This window comes from Pseudophryne corroboree, chromosome 5 (assembly GCF_028390025.1).
Source record: "Pseudophryne corroboree isolate aPseCor3 chromosome 5, aPseCor3.hap2, whole genome shotgun sequence".
Lineage (NCBI taxonomy): Eukaryota > Metazoa > Chordata > Amphibia > Anura > Myobatrachidae > Pseudophryne > Pseudophryne corroboree.
The window spans coordinates 649,587,000-649,610,962 of NC_086448.1; the positions used below are offsets into that span (position 1 = coordinate 649,587,000).

The 23,963-nt window shown below is 48.6% G+C and overlaps 1 protein-coding gene across 4 annotated transcripts in view; it reads right to left on the reverse strand.

The window, feature by feature from the left end:
• GAREM1 (GRB2 associated regulator of MAPK1 subtype 1) overlaps positions 1-23,963 on the reverse strand; it is a 269,247-nt gene that overhangs the window by 74,244 nt on the left and 171,040 nt on the right. For 3 of the 4 annotated variants that reach the window (XM_063923663.1, XM_063923662.1, XM_063923664.1), the window contains one exon: positions 3,204-3,334. The exons of the other annotated variant lie outside the window; for it this stretch is intronic. In XM_063923663.1, the coding sequence (XP_063779733.1) occupies positions 3,204-3,334 (131 nt within the window). The remainder of the gene's footprint in view (positions 1-3,203; positions 3,335-23,963) is intronic. 4 annotated transcript variants of the gene reach the window in all.

The window sequence follows — 23,963 nt, forward strand, 5'->3', positions numbered from 1 at the left end:
GGGTTTAGTTTGAGCTTTGCGGGGCAGCAGGAGACTCCACTGTGAATTGGGAGTCTCCTGCAGGATGTGGGAGGGTAGACAACTATGATACATAGTCATTCATTCATATTTAATATAATGGACACATTCTAAAGAAAATCCTCACTTTTTTTTAATAATAATAAAATAAAATTATATATATATATATATATATATATATATATATTCATGGTAAGGAGTCTGAGATGCCTCCCCATAATCCAGTTAGATCATTCATTGTTTTCTTGAGCAATAATAAAATGCTGAATTTACTATATACAAATACATTTTGTTTCTAAAGTCACAGAATTGAATAGAATGGGAAATATTTATTGTTTGATTTAAAGATGTTACAATATGGGGCAACAAAATCCAAACATTATGGACAGAAAATCCTGCTCTGCCTGCAAGTATAAAATGGCATTTCTCATACAGTACGTCAACATAACATACTCAAGCCATATGGTAAGCAGTCATAATCTTCTTGTCAGCACTATAATCCCGGCTCTATGATGTCAACCACATTAAAATGATAATTACATAATTTCAACTCTGTCGGAAAAATAACTGTAAACATGAATCCTTCACAGCATGTTTACAGTTATACTGCGGGCAGTGTTAAAATGCTTTAATTAGCAATTTAACAAGGTTGATGATGTGGCTACCATGAAGAACATTCTCTGCAGTGTTCTTATAGCCATAACATTCCCAATCGTTCTCATACTGTGCTTACAGAGAGTTATACGGAGCAGGACAGTCACATAGACTGTCACAGACACTCACTGTGGCCCTCATCCTCCATGAAAGTCCAAGGCCTGGTGGACACTGTGCTTCAAGCAATATATTGGCTGTAGACAAATCAGCTCTAAAAGAAACAGAGCTATCTTTTGGGGAAACAGTAGGTTGGTCCTAACTAGTTTCTGAATTAAAATGTGGGATGCTCAGAAACTAACTTTATACATGAGCGATACTAACTTTCTAACATATGAGAGATACAAATTTTATAATATATGAGCAATTAAACAATTGAAAAAAATGTTTAGAGTTGGCGCTTGTTAAGGTAATCATGTTATACCTGGTTCTAACTTACATCAGGTTCTAACTGGAAAATGGCAGGCAAATTACACCAGCATCCATGGGGGTGGGGAGGGGGGGAGAGAGGGGTAAGAAGGGTGGTAGCCAACGCCCGGGGCTATTCAATTATTTAATTGCACTCCCATTTTCACCCGACACAGGCGTTAACACGTAGAATATGTGAAAAGATCACAGACCTACGCATTAACAGGGTCGCGGCACCCATTGACACGCTAGTTAGTGAACCACCCCACCCACTTCGTTAACCGTTGCCTTCGGTTAACTCGATAGACCCGGGGGATAAATTAACCCATGGAAAATGACCGCAGCTAATTGAACTCCACCCTATGCGGATATCTTCTGGCTAGGAATCATTGTTATTTTGTAATACGTTTCTACTGCAGATGTACAACGCTGCAGAATATTTTGATCCTTTGCATGCCCTGGATAATAATTACCTTCTAATATTAAATATACTCTGTGAAAGAGTTTTTAAAGTTGAAGGTAATTAACAACAGGTAAACCTTTTTGTTATGCCTCTGCTGTATCTGTAGTCATAGCAATTCTGTTCTGAGACAAGACGTTTGCATTAACGTGATCATACTGTATATAGAGTTAAATGAAAAGGTAACCCACACACTAAAGCTATCAAAAAATATTTGAAACTATTTTGTTATGTATGCAATATGTCCATGTTCCTTTTGACACTGTATAATCTAAATATGAAGAGATTTAGAAGAATTCAAAAATGTAGTTATCCATTATGATAAAAATAATGTGTTATGATAAAAAGAATCCATTACACAAAGCAGCAACACAGGCTACAGTAGGACAGAACTTTCCCAGCCCACATTTAGACAGGCCATAGATCATGGAATCTGCTGTGCAAGCAGTTTCAGTAACTAGTCCTCATCACAGCTTGATTTTTTTTTAAAGGGGCATTTCCTAACTGCAAATAGATAGAAGTGCAGCTCCTGTACTGATGAAGTTCATCTGTTGGTGCACATGACACACAACAAGTAAAATGCTTATTTGGGAAGTGCCCCTTCTTAACATCCTGTCTGACCATTTGATGGATTGCGCACAGACCGTAACACACATGCTGGCAAGGGTCTCTAATGTAACTTGCATTGTAAATCATGAGAGTAACAGGACATTGGTCTTTATTTTCAGATACAGACTGGGTCTCCCTTATCCAGAATTACATTATCTGAAGTATTCAGAAAACACGTAATATTTCGGATCTGCCGTGACATCACTGTGTCACTGGCCAATGACAGTCGGTGTTAGAGTGGCTTTACAGCCATTCCCCCACTGACCACGGATGCTTTACAGCACCGACCTGCCACGGACACTGCCTGACCCCCATGGAGGACGCCGGATCCCCCCTTCCAATGCAGTCACTGCCGGACCCCCATCCCTACACTCCAGACGACGCTGCCTGACCCCTGGGTATTCAGAAGACTGAAAAAAACCCTATACCTGGAATGCTCCTGGTCCCGACCATTTCAGATATAGGAGACTCAACCCTTATCACTTTTGTAATTTATATGTATAGGTGTATGATTTATGCCCAAAATGTGGTCTGTGAATCAGTTTTCCCTTAATTAATTATGATGTCAAAGCTTTAATTGTGGCCTAAACCCAGAGCCAGATTAACCCTTGGGGGTGCCCAGAGCACTTATGACATGGGGGCCTGGGGAAAGGTGTATATTATATAGTGCATACCTCCTAACAGGACCCATTCCAGGCAGGACAAAATGCTCACTACCTGGACTTCACTCTTAATATAGGATTGGTGTCACCTGTGTTGAACTATTGAAATGACAAGTAAGGTATTTCAACACAGCTGATTGCAAATCATATATTAAGAGGGAAGTCCAGGTAGAGAGCACTTTGTCTCTCCTGTAATGTGTCATAACGTCTATTCCCACTCTACGGGTGTCGTGGACACCCACGAGTAGGAATAATCCTGTCGTGCCAAGATTCCGGCTGGTGGCAAATTAAACGCATCCCATAGGTCATAATAAATCTAACCCAATACAAAATATATCAAAATGTCTAAATTTTTTCGACACAGCATTGATAAATATTTGTACTTTTAGCACTACCTTGACGTTGAATGTTATTTCCTCCATTACGTAGACCCGCTCAGGAAACGCTTTAGCCACCTCCTCCACACTGTTAAAATACTGCACTGGCTCCTTAATATCCCGGTCTTGCTCCAGCAACTTAAACTGTCCTGAAAACAAATGACACAAGTGTTGTAAGTTATTTATGTTGGACTGGACATCTGTCACCATGGAAACCATTTACTATTTCCAATTCACCCCTATTAAAATCTGCATTCTACAAAGTGTGTGTGACTGTCAAAACGGCTGCAATACACATTGTGAAATGGAACATTTTCTTCATAATATCACTGAAACTATAAATAAATCTTGTGTATGCAAAACAACACTGTTAAACTGTAAAACAAGATTTATGGTAAGAACTTACTGTTGTTAAATCTCTTTCTGCGAGGTACACAGGGCTCTACAGGGAATGACATTGGGGTGTAGAGTAGGATCTTGATCCGAGGCACCAACAAACTCAAAGCTTTGACTGTTCCCAAGATGCACAGTGCCGCCTCCTCTATAACCCCACCTACGTGCACAGGAGCTCAGTTAAGTTAACCAGACCAATGCAGTAGCAGGTAATAGAGACGACAATCGTTAGTAGCCACACACACTCACTACAGGAGAGGGTGTCAGCGACTAATGCCATACCAACCCAAAGAAGCTAAGTGCGTCAGGGTGGGCATCTTGTGGAGCCCAGTGTACCTCGCAGAAAGAGATTTAACAACAGTAAGTTCTTACCATAAATCTCGTTTTCTGCTGCGGGGTACACTGGGCTCCACAAGATGTCCACAGTATGTCCTAAAGCAGTTCCTTATGGGAGGGGACGCACTGTAGCGGGCACAAGAACCTGGAGTCCAAAGGAAGCATCCTGGGAGGCGGAAGTATCGAAGGCATAGAACCTTAGGAACATGTTCACTGAGGACACGTAGCCGCCTTGCACAACTGATCAAGGGTCGCACCACGGCGGGCCGCCCAAGAAGTTCCAACCGACCGAGTAGAATGGCCTTTATGGTAGCAGGAGCTGGAAGGCCAGCCTGTACATAAGCATGTGCAAACACCATTCTAATCCATCTGGCCAGGGTCTGCTTGTGAGCAGGCCAGCCACGTTTGTGAAAACCAAACAGAACAAAGAGAGAATCCGACTTCCTGATGGAGGCAGTTCTCTTCACATAGATACGGAGAGTCCGTACCACATCCAAAGACCGCTCTTTGGAAGACAATTCAGGAGAGGCAAAGGCCGGAACCACAATCTCCTGATTAAGGTGGAAAGACGACACCACCTTAGGTAAATACCCGGGACGTGTTCTAAGAACCGCCCTATCACGGTGAAAAATCAGATATGGTGACCTACAAGATAAGGTACCCAAATCCGACACCGGTCTGGCAGAGGCAATAGCCAGCAGAAACAAAACCTTAAGAGAAAGCCACTTAAGGTCTGCAGATTCAAGGGGCTCAAACGGAGACTCTTGTAATGCCTCTAGAACCACCGCCAAGTTCCAAGGAGCCACAGGCGGGACATAAGGAGGTTGAATCCGCAACACACCCTGAGTGAACGCATGAACATCAGGTAAAGTCACAATTTTTCTCTGGAACCAAAACGAAAAGGCAGAAATATGAACCTTGATGGAGGCCAGACGAAGGCCCAAGTCCAGGCCCTGTTGTAGAAAGGCCAAAATTTTGGCCGTACTAAACTTGTAAGCGTCATGATTGTTAGATGCGCACCAAGCAAAGTAAGAATTCCAGACCCTATGGTAAATCCGAGCAGAAGCCGGTTTCCGGGCCTTCAACATAGTTTGAATGACCGCCTCAGAAAAACTTTTGGCCTTCAAGACGGAAGCTTGAAGGTCTGAGTACCAATGAGGTCTGGGCCACGCGGGAGCGATCAGAAGTAGGATTCCTCCTTCTTGCTTGAACTTACTTATTACTCTGGGCAGGAGTGGCACCGGAGGGAACACGTATGGCAGCTGAAAGTTCCATGGACTTGCCAGTGCGTCCACGAACGCTGCTAGAGGATCCCTTGTCCTTGCTCCGAAGACCGGAACCTTGTGATTGTGTCGAGGCGCCATCAGGTCCACATCTGGAAGGCCCCACCTGTCCACGAGGAGTTGAAACACTTCTGGATGGAGGCTCCACTCTCCGGCGTGTATGTCCTGACAACTGAGAAAGTCCGCTTCCCAGTTTAGGACCCCCAGAATGAATACTGCCGATATGGCTAGCAGATGGCGTTCCACCCACTGAAGAATCCTTGATACTTCCCACATTGCCATGTGGCTTCTAGTGCCGCCTTGATGATTGATGTACGCCACTGTGGTGGCGTTGTCCGACTGTACTTGAGCAGGTCTGTTCTGTATTAAATGCTAAGTTCAGAGCATTGAACACCGCCAGCAGTTCCAGAATGTTTATCGGGAGGAGAGACTCCTCCTTGGTCCACCGACCCTGAAGGGAGTGTTGCTCCAACACCGCGCCCCAACCTCTCAGAATGGCATCCATCATCAGAAGGACCCAGTTGGAGATCCAGAAGGCACGACCCCTGCTCAATCGTTGGTCCTGAAGCCACCAGCTCAGTGACAGACGGACCTCCGGAGACAAGGAGGAGATCATTTGAGACCTGATCCGGTGAGGCAGGCTGTCCCACTTGGCAAGAATCAACCTCTGCAGAGGGCAGGAATGGAATTGAGCGTACTCCACCATGTCGAAAGCCGACACTATGAGACCTAGCATTTGCATTGCCGAATGTATCGACACTTGCGGACGAGAGAGGAAGCATCGAATCCTGTCCTGAAGCTTCAGGACTTTCTCCTGAGACAAGAACAACCGCTGGCTGTGAGTGTCCAACAACGCCCCCAGATGCACCATGCTCTGAGCAGGGACCAGGGAAGATTTCTTCCAGTTGATGAGCCACCCGTGGGCTTGCAGAAACTGGATAGTCAGATCCAGATGGCGTAGGAGAATTTCTGGGGAATTTGCCAGGATCAACAAGTCGTTCAGGTATGGTAGGATTCTAACCCCTTGACAGCGGAGTACAGCCGTCATTACAGCCATGACCTTGGTGAGACTCGAGGCGTCGTGGTCAAACCAAAAGGTAACGGAGGTTGCCCACCGCAAACCTCAGGTATTGCTGATGCGACACTGCGATGGGAATATACAGGTAAGCATCCCGTCTCTCCAGGGAGACCATATAATCCCCAGGTTCCAAGGCCAGAACAATAGAGTGAAGAGTTTCCATACGAAACTTGGAGACCCTCACAAATTTGTTCAAGGACTTGAGGTTGAAAATGGGCCGGGAGGACCCATTCGGTTTCGGAACTAGGAACAGCGGTGAATACAACCACTTGCCTCTCTGAGCCAGAGGCACCTATACTACCACTCCGGTGTCCAGGAGGGACTATACCACCAAACGAAGAGTTTTTGCCTTCACCTGATCCGAAGGGACGTCTGTCAGGCAAAATCGATGAGGGGGACGATTCTTGAAGGATACAGCGTAACCTCGAGTGACGACTTCCCGTACCCAGGCATCGGAAGTGGTCCTCAACCATTCCTGGGTATATCCTAGAAGTCGGCCGCCCACCCTGGGATCCCCCAGAGGGAGGCCCGCACCGTCATGCGGAAGGCTTGTCCGTTTTGGAAGCAGGCTGACGGGCAGCCCAGGCCCGTTTGGGTTTGGGCTTATTGGGTTTGGTAGTGCGAACCTGTTTCGGGTACACCTGACATTTTGCTTTCCCTGAAGGACGAAAGGAGCGAAATGGAGTACTTTTAGCCTTCGGCACCGAAGGAGCAGTACTAGGTAGACATGCTGTTTTAGCAGAGGCTAAGTGAGCCACTATCTTGTTGAGGTCTTCTCCGAAAAGAATAGTACCTCTAGGGTTTTCTTAGAGTCCAGATCCACAGACCAGGACCGTAACCAGAGAATCCGGCGAGCCAAAATGGACGTAGCAGAAGCCTTGGCTGCCAGAATACCGGCATCAGAAGCCGCCTCCTTAATGTAATGAGAAGCGGTGACAATATAAGGCAGACATTGTTTAGCATGACCAGAAGCGTTGGAAGGCAACTCCGCCTCCAGCTCCCGAGCCCACGCTTCAATAGCCTCTGCAGCCCATGACGCTGCAATGGTGGGCCTATGCGCAGCACCAGTTAGGGTGTAAATTGCCTTTATACAACCCTCCACACGCTTATCCGTTGGTTCTTTCAGAAACGTGACGGTAGTAAAACTTGTTTAACCACTTTCTGACGTTTAAACCTGTCCGGTTTCTTAGAGGCAGAATCAGGCTCCGGTACATCAGTAATTTGAAGAATGGTCCTGATAGCCTCCAACAAGTCAGGAACATCCACCTGTGAAACAGAATCCTAATCAGAAGTGTCGGGATCAGTATCTGTGGGGTCAGTATAAACACCATCCTCATCAGACGAGGAGTCTGGGACATTGGTGGATTATGAGGAAGTAATGGCCCGCTTAGAGGACCCCTTGGTCTTAGGCGGGCGAGGGTTAGACTTCCGAGTTGTCAGTGATTGGATCAATTGCTGTAACTGAGCGGACAGTTGATCTGCACATGGCGGGTTAACCGCAGGGACCATAAGCGGTTGCACCGGCACAGGAGGTAGTTAGTCTAGTTACCAGCGTATACAACAGCGTGCAGAAGGTAGCCCAAGGTGGGTCATTATAAACCCCCGTTGCTACAGTCTCCCAGAACCCTCAGCTGCTATGTTTTCCTCAAATGTGTCTGCAGCGTCACCACCACACAATGTGGGATCAGCTCCAGCACCATTGCCCCTTGTAGCTGACATATTCCAAAGCTCAATGCAGGGCAACCCAGTACAATATCAGCAGCACAATACCTGATAAGAACCCCCTGTGCAGTGTAACAGCACACACAGGGAATTCAAGAGGTATATGGTGACTAAAAATCACAGAGAAAAAATAAGATTTTACTTACCGGTAAATCTATTTCTCGTAGTCCGTAGTGGATGCTGGGGACTCCGTAAGGACCATGGGGAATAGACGGGCTCCGCAGGAGACAGGGCACTTTAAGAAAGAATTTGGATAGTGGTGTGCTCTGGCTCCTCCCTCTATGTCCCTCCTCCAGACCTCAGTTAGAGAAACTGTGTCCGGAAGAGCTGACAGTACAAGGAAAGGATTTTGGAATCCAGGGCAAGACTCATACCAGTCACACCGCGTAACTTGTGATAAACTTACCCAGTTAACAGTATGAACAACAATGGAGCATCAGATAAACCCTGATGCAACCAAACATAACCCTTATTAAAGCAATAACTATATACAAGTATTGCAGAAGAAGTCCGCACTTGGGACGGGCGCCCAGCATCCACTACGGACTACGAGAAATAGATTTACCGGTAAGTAAAATCTTATTTTCTCTAACGTCCTAGTGGATGCTGGGGACTCCGTAAGGACCATGGGGATTATACCAAAGCTCCCAAACGGGCGGGAGAGTGCGGATGAGACTGCAGCACCGAATGAGCAAACACAAGGTCCTCCTCAGCCAGGGTATCAAACTTTTAAAACTTTGCAAAAGTGTTTGAACCTGACCAAGTAGCCGCTCGGCAAAGCTGTAATGCCGAGACCCCTCGGGCAGCCGCCCAAGAAGAGCCCACCTTCCTTGTGGAGTGGGCTTTTACTGATTTTGGAAGCGGCAATCCAGCCGCAGAATGAGCCTGCTGAATCGTGTTACAGATCCAGCGAGCAATAGTTTGCTTTGAAGCAGGAGCACCCAGCTTGTTGGGTGCATACAGGATAAACAACGACTCCGTTTTCCTGACTCTAGCCGTTCTGGCTACATAAACCTTCAAAGCCCTGACCACATCTAGTAACTCGGAATCCTCCAAGTCACGAGTAGCCACAGGCACCACAATAGGTTGGTTTATATGAAAGGATGACACCACTTTTGGCAGAAATTGTGGACGGGTCCGCAATTCTGACCTGTCCATATGGAAAACCAGATAGGGGCTTTTATGCGACAAAGCCGCTAATTCTGACACACGCCTAGTTGAAGCCAAGGCCAATAACATGACCACCTTCCACGTGAGAAATTTTAACTCCACGGCTTTGAGTGGCTCAAACCAGTGTGACTTCAGGAAACTCAACACCACGTTAAGATCCCAAGGTGCCACAGGAGGCACAAAAGGAGGCTGAATATGCAGCACTCCCTTTACACACGTCTGGACTTCCGGAAGAGAAGCCAGTTCTTTTTGAAAGAAAATGGATAGGGCCGAAATCTGGACCTTAATGGAACCCAATGTTAGGCCCAAAGTCACTCCCGACTGTAGGAAGTGAAGGAAACGGCCCAGCTGGAATTCCTCCGTAGGAGCATTCCGGGCCTCACACCAAGCAACATATTTTCGCCATATACGGTGATAATGTTTAGCCGTCACGTCCTTCCTAGCCTTTATCAGCGTAGGAATAACCTCATCCGGAATGCCTTTTTCTGCTAGGATCCGGCGTTCAACCACCATGCCGTCAACGCAGCCGCGGTAAGTCTTGGAACAGACAGGGCCCCTGTTGCAACAGGTCCTGCCTTAGAGGCAGAGGCCATGGGTCCTCTGTGAGCATTTCTTGCAGCTCTGGATACCAAGTCCTTCTTGGCCAATCCGGAACAATGAGTATTGTTCTCACTCCTCTTTTTCTTACGATTCTCAGCACCATGGGTATGAGAGGAAGAGGAGGAAATACATAAACAGACTGGAACACCCACGGTGTCACTAGTGCGTCTACAGCTATCGCCTGAGGGTCTCTTGACCTGGCGCAATACATCTGTAGCTTTTTGTTGAGGCGGGATGCCATCATGTCTACCTGTGGCAGTTCCCACCGACTTGCAATCTGCGCGAAGACTTCTTGATGAAGTCCCCACTCTCCCGGGTGGAGGTCGTGCCTGTTGAGGAAGTCTGCTTCCCAGTTGTCCACTCCCGGAATGAACACTGCTGACAGTTCTCTTAAGTGATTCTCCGCCCAGCGAAGAATTCTGGTGGATTCCGCCATCGCCACCCTGCTCCTTGTGCCGCCTTGGCGGTTTACATGAGCCACTGCGGTGATGTTGTCTGACTGAATCAGCACCGATTGGTCGCGAAGCAGGGTCTCCGCTTGACTTAGGGCGTTGTATATGGCCCTTAGTTCCAGGATGTTGATGTGAAGGCAAGTCTCTTGACTTTACCACAGACCTTGGAAATTTCTTCCCTGTGTGACTGCCCCCCACCCTCGGAGGCTTGCATCCGTGGTCACCAGGACCCAGTCCTGAACGCCGAATCTGCGGCCCTCGAGAAGGTGAGCACTCTGCAGCCACCACAGAAGAGACACCCTGGCCCTGGGGGATAGGGTGATCAGCCGATGCATCTGTAGATGTGATCCGGACCACTTGTCCAACAGATCCCATTGAAAGGTCCTCGCATGGAACCTGCCGAAGGGAATGGCCTCGTATGATGCCACCATCTTTCCCAGGACTCGCGTGCAGTGATGCACCGACACCTGTTTTGGTTTTAATAGGTCTCTGACCAGTGTCATGAGCTCCTGAGCCTTCTCCATCGGGAGATAAACCCTCTTCTGGTCTGTGTCCAGAATCATGCCCAGGAAGGGCAGACGAGTCGTAGGAATCAACTGCGACTTTGGAATATTTAGAATCCAGCCGTGCTGTTGTAACACTTCCCGAGAGCGTGCTACGCTGATCAGCAACTGCTCTCTGGACCTCGCCTTTATGAGGAGATCGTCCAAGTATGGGATAATTGTGACCCCTTGCTTTCGCAGGAGCACCATCATTTCCGCCATTACCTTGGTAAATATTCTCTGTGCCGTGGACAGACCAAACGGCAACGTCTGGAATTGGTAATGACAATCCTGCACCACAAATCTGAGGTACGCCTGATGAGGTGGATAAATGGGGACATGAAGGTATGCATCCTTTATATCCAGAGACACCATAAAATCCCCTCCTTCCAGGCTTGCGATGACCGCTCTGAGCGATTCCATCTTGAACTTGAACCTTTTCAGGTATATGTTCAGGGATTTTAAATTCAATATGGGTCTGACCGAACCGTCCGGTTTCGGTACCACAAACATGGTCGAATAATAACCCTTTCCTTGTTGAAGGAGGGGAACCTTGACCACCACCTGCTGAATATACAATTTGTGAATTGCAGCTAACACTAATTTCCTCTCTAAGGGGGAAGCTGGCAGGGCCGATTTGAGGTATCGGTGAGGGGGCTTCTCTTCGAATTCCAGCTTGTATCCCTGAGACACAATCTCTATCGCCCAGGGATCCACCTGGGAGTGAACCCACTTGTAGCTGAAATTTCGGAGACGCGCCCCCACCGGGCCTAGCTCCGCCTGAGGAGCCCCAGCGTCATGCGGTGGATTTAGTGGAAGCCGGGGAGGACTTCTGTTCCTGGGAACTAGCTGTGTTATGCAGCCTCTTTCCTTTGCCCCTGCCTCTGGCAAGAAAGGACGCACCTCGGACTTTCTTGCTCTTTTGTGATCGAAAGGACTGCATTTGGTAATATGGTGCTTTCTTAGGTTGTGAGGTAACATACGGCAAAAAATTTGACTTTCCAGCAGTAGCTGTGGAGACCAGGTCCGAGAGACCATCCCCAAACAACTCCTCACCCTTGTAAGGTAAAACCTCCATGTGCCTTTTTGAGTCGGCATCACCTGTCCATTGCCGAGTCCACATGACCCTTCTGGCAGAAATCGACATTGCATTTATTCTAGAGCCCAGAAGGCTAATGTCTCTTTGAGCATCTCTCATATATAGGACAGCGTCTTTTATATGCCCCAGGGTCATTACTATAGTATCCTTGTTTAAGGTATCAAGTTCCTCTGATAAGGTATCCGTCCATGCTGCTACAGCACTACACACCCAGGCCGACGCAATTGCCAGCCTTAGTAAGGTACCTGAATGTGTATAAATGGACTTCAGAGTACTCTCCTGCTTTCTATCCGCAGCATCTTTAAGGGTGGCCGTATCTTGTGACGGCAGGGCTACCCTCTTGGATAAGCGTGTCAGAGCTTTGTCCACCCTAGGGGAGGATTCCCAGCGTAACCTGTCCGATGGCGGGAAGGGATACGCCATAAGCATCCTCTTGGAAATCTGCAGTTTTTTATCTGGAGATTCCCAAGCCTTTTCACATAACTCATTTAGCTCATGTGAAGGGGGAAAGGTCACCTCCTGCCTTTTCTCCCCATACATATGAACCCTCTTGTCAGGGACTGGGGTTTCCTCTGTGATGTGCAACACATCCTTTATTGCTATAATCATATAACGGATGGCCTTAGCCAATTTAGGCTGTAACTTTGCATCATCGCCATCGACACTGGAGTCAGAATCCGTGTCGATATCTGTGTCAACAATTTGGGATAGTGGGCGCTTCTGAGACCCCGACGGCCTCTGCGACATAGGATCAGGCATGGGCTGAGACCCCGACTGTCCTAAGGTTTCAGCTTTATCCAACCTTTTATGCAAGGAATTAACATTATCATTTAAAACCTTCCACATATCCATCCAATCAGGTGTCGGCACAGTCTGCGGCGACCCCACATTCATTTGCTCCCGCTCTGCTTCCACATAGCCTTCCTCGTCAAACATGTCGACACAAGCGTACCGACACACCACACACATACAGGGGATGCTCTTTTTGAAGATAGTTCCCCCACAAGGCCCTTTGGAGAGACCGAGAGAGAGTATGCCAGCACACACCCCAGCGCTATATGTCCCAGGAATCACACAGTAATTTAGTGTTAACCCAGTAGCTGCTGTATATAAAGCTTTTGCGCCTAATTTATGTGCCCCCCCTCTCTTTTTACCCTCTTCTACCATGTTTCTGCAGGGGAGAGCCTGGGGAGGTTCCTCTCAGCGGAGCTGTGGAGAGAAAATGGCGCTGGTGAGTGCTGAGGAAGAAGCCCCGCCCCCTCAGCGGCGGGCTTCTGTCCCGCGTTTATGTGTAAAATAATGGCGGGGGCTCATGCATATATACAGTGCCCAACTGTATATATGCTCACTTTTTGCCAAGAGGTTCCTAATTGCTGCCCAGGGCGCCCCCCCCCCCCTGCGCCCTGCACCCTACAGTGACCGGAGTATGTGGGTGTAATGTGGGAGCAATGGCGCACAGCTGCAGTGCTGTGTGCTACCTCAGTTTGAAGACTGGAGTCTTCTGCCGCCGATTTCGAAGTCTTCTTGCTTCTGTCACCGGCTTCTGTCTTCCGGCTCTGCGAGGGGGACGGCGGCGCGGCTCCGGGATCGGACGACAAAGGGTGAGATCCTGTGTACGATCCCTCTGGAGCTAATGGTGTCCAGTAGCCTAAGAAGCAGGACCTATCTTCAGTGAGTAGGGCTGCTTCTCTACCCTCAGTCCCACGCTGCAGAGAGTCTGTTGCCAGCAGATCTCTCTGAAAATAAAAAAACCTAACAAAATACTTTCTTATAGCAAGCTCAGGAGAGCTCACTAAGTAGCACCCAGCTCGTCTGGGCACAGATTCAAACTGAGGTCTGGAGGAGGGACATAGAGGGAGGAGCCAGAGCACACCAGTATCCAAATTCTTTCTTAAAGTGCCCTGTCTCCTGCGGAGCCCGTCTATTCCCCATGGTCCTTACGGAGTCCCCAGCATCCACTAGGACGTTAGAGAAAATAAGAATTTACTTACCGATAATTCTATTTCTCGTAGTCCGTAGTGGATGCTGGGAACTCCGTAAGGACCATGGGGAATAGCGGCTCCGCAGGAGACAGGGCACATCTAAAGAAAGCTTTAGGATCACCTGGTGTGCACTGGCTCCTCCCCCTATGACCCTCCTCCAAGCCTCAGTTAGGATACTGTGCCCGGACGAGCGTACACAATAAGGAAGGATTTTGAATCCCGGGTAAGACTCATACCAGCCACACCAATCACACTGTACAACTTGTGATCTGAACCCAGTTAACAGCATGATAATAGAGAAGCCTCTATAAAAGATGGCTCACTACAACAATAACCCGAATTTTTTGGTAACAATAATTATGTACCAGTATTGCAGACAATCCGCACTTGGGATGGGCGCCCAGCATCCACTACGGACTACGAGAAATAGAATTATCGGTAAGTAAATTCTTATTTTCTCTGACGTCCTAGTGGATGCTGGGAACTCCGTAAGGACCATGGGGATTATACCAAAGCTCCCAAACGGGCGGGAGAGTGCGGATGACTCTGCAGCACCGAATGAGAGAACTCCAGGTCCTCCTCAGCCAGGGTATCAAATTTGTAGAAGTTTACAAACGTATTTGCTCCTGACCAAGTAACTGCTCGGCAAAGTTGTAAAGCCGAGACCCCTCGGGCAGCTGCCCAAGATGAGCCCACCTTCCTTGTGGAGTGGGCCTTTTAAGATTTTTGGCTGTGGCAGGCCTGCCACAGAATGTGCAAGCTGAATTGTACTACAAATCCAACGAGCAATCGTCTGCTTAGAAGCAGGAGCACCCAGTTTGTTGGGTGCATACAGGATAAATAGCGAGTCAGATTTTCTGACTCCAGCCGTCCTGGAAACATATATTTTCAGGGCCCTGACCACGTCAAGCAACTTGGAATCCTCCAAGTCCTTAGTAGCCGCAGGTACCACAATAGGTTGCTTCATGTGAAATGCAGAAACCACCTTAGGTAGAAATTGAGGACAAGTCCTCAATTCTGCCCTATCAGAATGAAATATTAAATAAGGGCTTTTATATGATAAAGCCGCCAGTTCTGACACACGCCTGGCTGAAGCCAGGGCTAACAGCATCGTCACCTTCCATGTGAGATATTTTAAGTCCACAGTGGTGAGTGGTTCAAACCAATGTGACTTTAGGAAACTCAACACAACATTGAGATCCCAAGGTGCCACTGGAGGCACAAAAGGAGGCTGTATATGCAGTACCCCTTTTACAAATGTCTGAACTTCAGGCACTGAAGCCAGTTCCTTTTGGAAGAAAATCGACAGGGCCGAAATTTGAACCTTAATGGACCCTAATTTTAGGCCCATAGACAGTCCTGTTTGCAGGAAATGGAGGAAACGACCCAGTTGAAATTCCTCTGTAGGGGCCTTCTTGGCCTCCCACCACGCAACATATTTTCGCCAAATGCGGTGATAATGTTTTGCGGTTACGTCCTTCCTGGCCTTGACCAGGGTAGGGATGACTTCATCTGGAATGCCTTTTTCCTTCAGGATCCGGCGTTCAACCGCCAAGCCGTCAAACGCAGCCGCGGTAAGTCTTGGAACAGACAAGGCCCCTGCTGGAGCAGGTCCTTTCTTAGAGGTAGAGGCCACGGTTCGTCCGTGAGCATCTCTTGAAGTTCCGGATACCAAGTCCTTCTTGGCCAATCCGGAACCACGAGTATAGTTCTTACTCCTCTCCTTCTTATGATTCTCAGTACTTTTGGTATGAGAGGCAGAGGAGGGAACACATACACTGACTGGTACACCCACGGTGTTACCAGAGCGTCCACCGCTATTGCCTGAGGGTCCCCTGACCTGGCGCAATATCTGTCTAGTTTTTTGTTTAGACGGGACGCCATTATGTCCACCTTTGGTTTTTCCCAACGGTTTACAATCAGGTGGAAGACTTCTGGGTGAAGTCTCCACTCTCCCGGGTGAAGGTCGTGTCTGCTGAGGAAGTCTGCTTCCCAGTTGTCCACTCCCGGAATGAACACTGCTGACAGTGCTATCACATGATTTTCCGCCCAGCGAAGAATCCTTGCAGCTTCTGCCATTGCTCCCCTGCTTCCCGTGCCGCCCTGTCTGTTTACGTGGGCGACTGACGTGATGTTGTCCGATTGGATCAATACCGCCTGACCCTGAAGCAGGGGTTTCGCTTGACTTAGGGCATTGTAAATGGCCCTTAGTTCCAGAATGTTTATATGAAGAGATGTCTCCAGGCTTGACCATAAGCCCTGGAAATTCCTTCCCTGTGTGACTGCTCCCCAGCCTCGCAGGCTGGCATCCGTGGCCACCAGGACCCAGTCCCGAATGCCGAATCTGCAGCCCTCTAGAAGATGAGCACTCTGCAACCACCACAGGAGGGATACCCTTGTCCCCGGTGACAGGGTTATCCGCTGAAGCATCTGAAGATGCGACCCGGACCATTTGTCCAGTAGGTTCCACTGGAAAGTCTTGCGTGGAATCTGCCGAATGGGATTGCTTCGTAGGAAGCCACCATTTTTACCCAGAACCCTTGTGCATTGATGCACTGAGACTTGGTTCGGTTTTAGGAGGTTCCTGACTAGCTCGGATAACTCCCTGGCTTTCTCCTCCGGGAGAAACACCTTCTTTCTGGACTGTGTCCAGGATCATCCCTAGGAACAGAAGACAAGTCGTCGGAACCAGCTGCGATTTTGGAATATTGAGAATCCAATTGTGCTGCCGCAACACTACCTGATATAGTGCTACACCGATCTCCAACTGTTCCCTGGATCTTACCCTTATCAGGGAATCGTCCAAGTAACGGATAACTAAAATTCCCTTCCTTCGAAGGAATATCATCATTACGGTCATTACTTCAGTAAAGACCCGGGGTGCCGTGGACCATCCCTACGGCAGCGTCCGAACTGATAGTGACAGTTCTGTACCATAACCTGAAATACCCTTGGTGAGAAGGGTAAATTTTTACATGAAGGTAAGCATCCTTGATGTCCCGAGACATCATGTAGTCCCCTTCTTCCAGGTTTGCAATCACTGCTCTGAGTGACTCAATTTTGAATTTGAACCTCTGTATGCAAGTGTTCAAAGATTTTAGATTTTAGATTTTAAAATCGGTCTCACCGAGCCGTCTGGCTTCGGTACCACAATAGTGTGGAATAATACCCCGTTCCCTGTTGCAGGAGGGGTACCTTGATTATCACCTGCTGGGAATACAGCTTGTGAATGGTTTCCAAAACTGCCTCCCTGTCAGCGGGAGACGTCGGTAAAACAGACCTTTGGAAACGGCGAGGGGGATACGTCTCGAATTCCAATTTGTACCCCTGAAATATTACCAGAAGGATCCAGGGGTCTACTTGCGAGTGAGCCCACTGCGCACTGAAATTCATTGAGAACAGGACCCCACCGTGCCTGAACTTGTAAAGCCCTAGCGTCATACTGAGGGCTTGGCAGAGGCGGAAAAGAGTTTCTGTTCCTTGGAACTGGCTGATCTCTGCAGCCATTTTCCTCTCCCTCTGTCACGAGCAGAAAAGAGGAACCCTTTTGTCCGCTTGCCAACCAGGCCTGCGCCTGATAATACGGCGTCTTATTTTGAGAGGCGACCTGGGGTACATCCCCTCTTTTAAGGCAATACTTCCAAATGCCGTTTGGAATCCGCATCACCTGACCACTTTACTGGTATAATTGGACAACGCACTTATACTTGATGCCAGTCGGCAAATATTCCGCTGTGCATAATGCATATATAGAAATGCATCTTTTAATTGCTCTATAGGCAATAATATACTGTCCTTATCTAGGATATCATATTTCCAGTCAGGGAATCCGACCACGCCAACCCAGCACTGCACATCCAGGCTGAGGCGATTGCTGGTCGCAGTATAACACCAGTATGTGTGTAAATACATTTTAGGATACCCTCCTGCTTTCTATCAGCAGGATCCTTAAGGGCGGCCATCTCAAGAGAGGGTAGAGCCCTTGTTCTTACAAGCGTGTGAGCGCCTTATCCCCCCTAGGGGGTGTTTCCCAACGCACCCTAACCTCTGGCGGGAAAAGGTATACTGGCAATAACTTTTTAGAAATTATCAATTGTTATCGGGGGGAAACCCACGCATTTTATTTCTCAGATTCAGGAAAACTACAGGAAGTTTTTCCTCACCAACATAATACCCCCTTTTTTTTTTTTTGGTGGTATTCATATCAGAAAAGTGTAAACTTTTTTCATTGCCTCAATCATGCAATGTGTGGCCCTATTTGGAAATCACGGTTGTCTCTTCACCGTCGACACAGGAGTCAGTATCCGTGTCGGCGTCTGTATCTGAGGTAACGGGCGCTTTAGAGCCCCTATATGGGACGTCTGGACATGCACAAGCTGAGTAGCCGGCTGTCTTATGTCAACCACTGTCTTTTATACAAAGCTGACACTGTCACGCAATTTCCACAGTACATCCACTCAGGTGTCGACCCCCCAGGGGGTGACAACACTATTACAGACACTCTACTCCGTCTCCTCATCATTTTTCTCCTCATACATGTCGACACAAACGTACCGACACACAGCACACACACAGGGAATGCTCTGATAGAGGACAGGACCCCACTAGCCCTTTGGGGAGACAGAGGGGGAGTTTGCCAGCACACACCAGAGCGCTATATATATACAGGGATAACCTTATATAAGTGTTTTTCCCTTTATAGCTGCTGTATTGTTTATACTGTGCCTAATTTGTGCCCCCCTCTCTTTTTTAACCCCTTTCTGTAGTGTAGTGACTGCAGGGGAGAGCCAGGGAGCTTCCCTCCAACTGAGCTGTGAGGGAAAATGGCGCCAGTGTGCTGAGGAGATAGGCTCCGCCCCTTTCTCGGCGTCCTTATCATCCGTTTTCTTGTATGTTTTGGCAGGGGTTAAATGCATCCATATAGCCCAGGAGTTATATGTGATGCATTTATTTTAGCCATAAAAGGTTTTCTAACGATTTATTGCGTCTCAGGGCGCTGCCCCCCCAGCGCCCTGCACCCTCAGTGACCGGAGTGTGAAGTGTGCTGAGAGCAATGGCGCACAGCTGCGGTGCTGTGCGCCTACCTTTATCTGAAGACAGGAAAGTCTTCTGCCGCCGATTTTTCCGGACCTCTTCGCTCTTCTGGCTCTGTAAGGGGGCCGGCGGCGCGGCTCCGGTGACCCATCCAGGCTGAACCTGTGATCGTCCCTCTGGAGCTAATGTCCAGTAGCCTAAGAAGCCCAATCCACTCTGCACGCAGGTGAGTTCGCTTCTTCTCCCCTTAGTCCCTCGATGCAGTGAGCCTGTTGCCAGCAGGTCTCACTGAAAATAATAAACCTAAACTAAAACTTTCACAAAGAGCTCAGGAGAGCCCCTAGTGTGCACCCTTCTCGTCGGGCACAGAAATCTAACTGAGGCTTGGAGGAGGGTCATAGGGGGAGGAGCCAGTGCACACCAGGTGATCCTAAAGCTTTCTTTAGATGTGCCCTGTCTCCTGCGGAGCCGCTATTCCCCATGGTCCTTACGGAGTTCCCAGCAGCCACTAGGACGTCAGAGAAATACACACTGAGTATATCCTGTGAACTACCTATATTAAATGATAAACCTGACGCATTTGGCCCCCTCAGGTTATAGAATATAGGGATAGCAATCTGAGTGAGATACACGAAATGGAGGTCACAAAGCAGCTATATGCACACACACAGTCACATTGTACAATGCAGAAATTATGACATGCAATAAAACTGCACTGAACTAGCAATACAGAGTATTACTATGTATAGCTATACACTCAATATATATAACAATGCACAGTAAAGACTGGATGTATTTCACAGGGTACTTGTACTATATAACCCTGACTAAATGCACTCTCTTAACTAACACTGTCAGCAGACATGTAGAATACTTAAGTGTCCTAGAAAATGCACAGCGCTGACATGCAGGCGGCTTTACAGAGGAGGATTTGCCCAAACAGTCCCAGGATCAGCTCAGCTTGTCCTAATGGCGCCCAAACGCTGACAGGGAGTGAGGGAGATAGAGATATGCAGCTCCAGGGCGGGAACATTTACTCTAAATGGCGCCCTGGGGCTGAGGGAGGGGCTACAGGTCAAAGCCTTATCCCCCTGCTGGACTTTACCACCGGGTACTGTGGGCTTATATAAACGGTTTATGAGAGAAAACCGACCTGTGCCCTTGCCCTGGTGGTCTAGTGGGGTCCCTGTGCTACCACAGAGTCCACGCCAGCGTGCACGGCCCGCCTCCCACCGGCCGCGCGGGATCGCGATTTACAGTGGGTCCCGCTAGGGGGACCCACTTACCTCCTCCCTGGGTGTGGCCACACGATCCAGGAGAACAGCGGTCATGTGTGTGACTGGCAGAAAACTGGAGCCTCCGCTGTAGTTACCCGGCAACCAGGGCGCAGGAGTGTACAGCGCCGCTGGGGGAGGTGATGGAGCTGCAGCAGGAGATGTCTGATTGACATCTAACACAGACAGTGTCCTCTGCTGCAGCCCTTGAAGTCTTCATTTTTCTTTTAAAAGCTTCTTCTCAGGACTGCTGGAGCAGCCCCCCTGTTGTATGTCTGCTTACTGCATGGCACCAACTACAAAACTGAGCTACTGTGCACGGAGGCGGGGTTATAGAGGAGGCGGCGCTAGGCATTCTGGGAAGAAGGTCAAAGCTTTGAGCCTGTTGGTGCCTCGGATCAAGATCCTACTCTACACCCCAATGTCATTCCCTGTGGAGCCCAGCAGAAATAAACATTTCATAATCCTAATAGAAGCCTATAACATGTAATAACTTATTCTACAAATGTAAAAATAAGATTTTACTCACCGGTAAATCTATTTCTCGTAGTCCGTAGTGGATGCTGGGGACTCCGTAAGGACCATGGGGATTAGCGACTCCGCAGGAGACTGGGCACAACTAAAGAAAGCTTTAGGACTACCTGGTGTGCACTGGCTCCTCCCACTAAGACCCTCCTCCAGACCTCAGTTAGGATACTGTGCCCGGAAGAGCTGACACAATAAGGAAGGATTTTGAATCCCGGGTAAGACTCATACCAGCCACACCAACCACACCGTATAACTCGTGATACTATACCCAGTTAACAGTATGATAACAACTGAGCCTCTCAACAGATGGCTCAACAATAACCCTTTAGTTAGGCAATAACTATATACAAGTATTGCAGACAATCCGCACTTGGGATGGGCGCCCAGCATCCACTACGGACTACGAGAAATAGATTTACCGGTGAGTAAAATCTTATTTTCTCTAACGTCCTAAGTGGATGCTGTGGACTCCGTAAGGACCATGGGGATTATACCAATGCTCCCAAACGGGCGGGAGAGTGCGGATGACTCTGCAGCACCGAATGAGCAAACTCTAGGTCCTCCTCAGCCAGGGTATCAAACTTGTAGACTCTTGCAAGAGTGTTTGAACCCGACCAAGTAACAGCTCGGCAAATTTGTAAAGCCGAGACCCCTCGGGCAGCCGCCCAAGAAGATCCCACTTTCCTCGTGGAATGGGCTTTCACAGATTTAGGGTGCGGCAGTCCAGCCGCAGAATGTGCAAGTTGAATCGTGCTACAGATCCAGCGAGCAATAGTCTGCTTAGAAGCAGGAGCACCCACCTTGTTGGGTGCATACAGGATAAATAGCGAGTCAGTTTTCCTGACTCCAGCCATCCTGGAAACATATACTTTTCAGGGCCCTGACTACGTCCAGAAACTTGGACTCCTCCAAGTCCCAAGTAGCCGCAGGCACCACAATAGGTTGGTTCACATGAAAAACTGCTACCACCTTAGGAAGGAATTGGGAACGAGTCCTCAATTCCGCCTTATCCATATAAAATACAGATAAGGGCTTTTGACAAAGCCGCCAATTCTGATACACGCCTGGCCGACGCCAAGGCCCACAGCATGACCACATGAGGTATTGTAGCTCCACGGATTTAAGTGGCTCAACCCAATGCGACTTCAGGAAATCCAACACTACGTTGAGATCCCACGGTGCCACTGGAGGCACAAACGGGGGCTGACTATGCAGCACTCCCTTAACAAAAGTCTGAACTTCAGGCAGTGAAGCCAGTTCTATTTTGGAAGAAAATCGATAGAGCCGAAATCTGGACCTTAATGGAACCCAATTTTAGGCACATAGTCTCCTCTGACTTGTAGGAGGTGCAGAAATCGACCTAGCTGAAATTCCTCCTTTGGGGCCTTCCTGGCCTCACAGCACGCAACATATTTCCGCCATATGCGGTGATAATGGTTTGCGTTCACTTCTTTCAATAGCGTAGGGATAACTTCCTCCGGAATGCCCTTTTCCTTCAGGATCCGGCGTTCAACCGCCATGCCGTCAAACGCAGCCGCGGTAAATCTTGGAACAGACAGGGCCCCTGCTGCAGCAGGTCCTGTCTGAGCGGTAGAGGCCATGGGTCCTCTGAGATCATTTCTTGGAGTTCTGGGTACCAAGCTCTTCTTGGCCACCCGAAACAATGAGTATAGTTCTTACTCCTCTCCTTATTATTCTCATTAACCTGGGTATGAGAGGCAGAGAAGGGAACACATACACCGACTGGTACACCTACGGTGTTACCAGAGCGTCCACAGCTATCGCCTGAGGGTCCCTTGACCTGGCGCAATATCTTTGTAGCTTTTTGTTGAGGCGGGACGCCATCCTGTCCACCTGTGGCCTTTCCCCACGGTGTACAATCATTTGGAAGACTTCTGGATGAAGTCCCCACTCTCCCGGGTGGAGGTCGTGTCTGCTGAGAAAGTCTGCTTCTCAGTTGTCCACTCCAGGAATGAACACTGCTGACAGTGCTAACACATGATTTTCCGCCCATCGGAGAATCCTTGTGGCTTCTGCCATCGCCATCCTGCTTCTTTTGCCGCCCTGTCGGTTTACATGAACGACCGCCGTGATGTTGTCTGACTGGATCAGCACCGGCCGGTGTTGAAGCAGGGGTCTAGCCTGACTTAGGGCATTGTAAATGGCCCATAGCTCCAGAACATTTATGTGTAGGTAAGTCTCCTGACTTTCCCATAGGCCTTGGAAGTTTCTTCCCTGTGTGACTGCCCCCCAGCCTTGAAGGCTGGCATCCGTGGTCACCAGGACCCAGTCCTGTATGCCGAATCTGCGGCCCCCTAGAAGATGAGCACTCTGCAGTCACCACCACAGCGACACCCTGGCCCTTGGAGACAGGGTTATCCGCCGATGCATCTGAGGATGCGACCCGGACCACTTGTCCAACAGATCCCACTGGAAGATCCTTGCATGGGACTTGGCGAATGGAAATTCTTCGTAAGAAGCTACCATCTTTCCCAAGACTCGCGTGCATAGATGCACCGATACCTGTATTTGTATTAGGAGGTCTCCGTCTAGAGACGCCAACTCCATGGACTTCTCCGGGAGAAACCCTTTTTATCCTGTTCTGTGTCCAGAACCATAGCCAGGAACAGTAGACGCGTCGTAGGAACCAGCTGCGACTTTGGAATATTCAGAATCCAGCCGTGCTGTTGTAGCACTTCCCGAGATAGTGCTACTCCGAAGAACAACTGCTCCCTGGACCTCGCCTTTATAAGGAGATCGCCCAAGTACGGAATAAGTACTTCGGCCATTACCTTGGTAAATACCCTCGGTGCCGGGGACAGACCAACGGCAACGTCTGGAATTGGTAATGACAATCCTGTACCACAATTCTGAGGTACACCTGGTGAAGAGGGTAAATAGGGACATGCAGGTAAGTATCCTTGATGTCCAGTGATACCCTGAAATTTCCCAGGCTTGCAATAATCGCCCTGAGCGATTCCATTTTGAACTTGAACCTTCGTATATAAGTGTTCAAGGATTTCAATTTTAGAATGGGTCTCACCGAACCGTCTGGTTTCGGTACCACAATCATTTTGGAATAGTAACCCCGGCCTTGTTGAAGGAGGGGTACCTTGATTTCACCTGCTGGAAGTACAGCTTGTGAATTGCCGCCAGTACTACCTTTCGCCGAGGGCAGCAGGCAAGGCTGATGTGAGGCAACGGCGAGGGGGAGTCGTCTCGAACTCCAGCCTGTATCCCTGTGATACTACTTGCAGAACCTAGGGATCCACCTGTGGGCAAGCC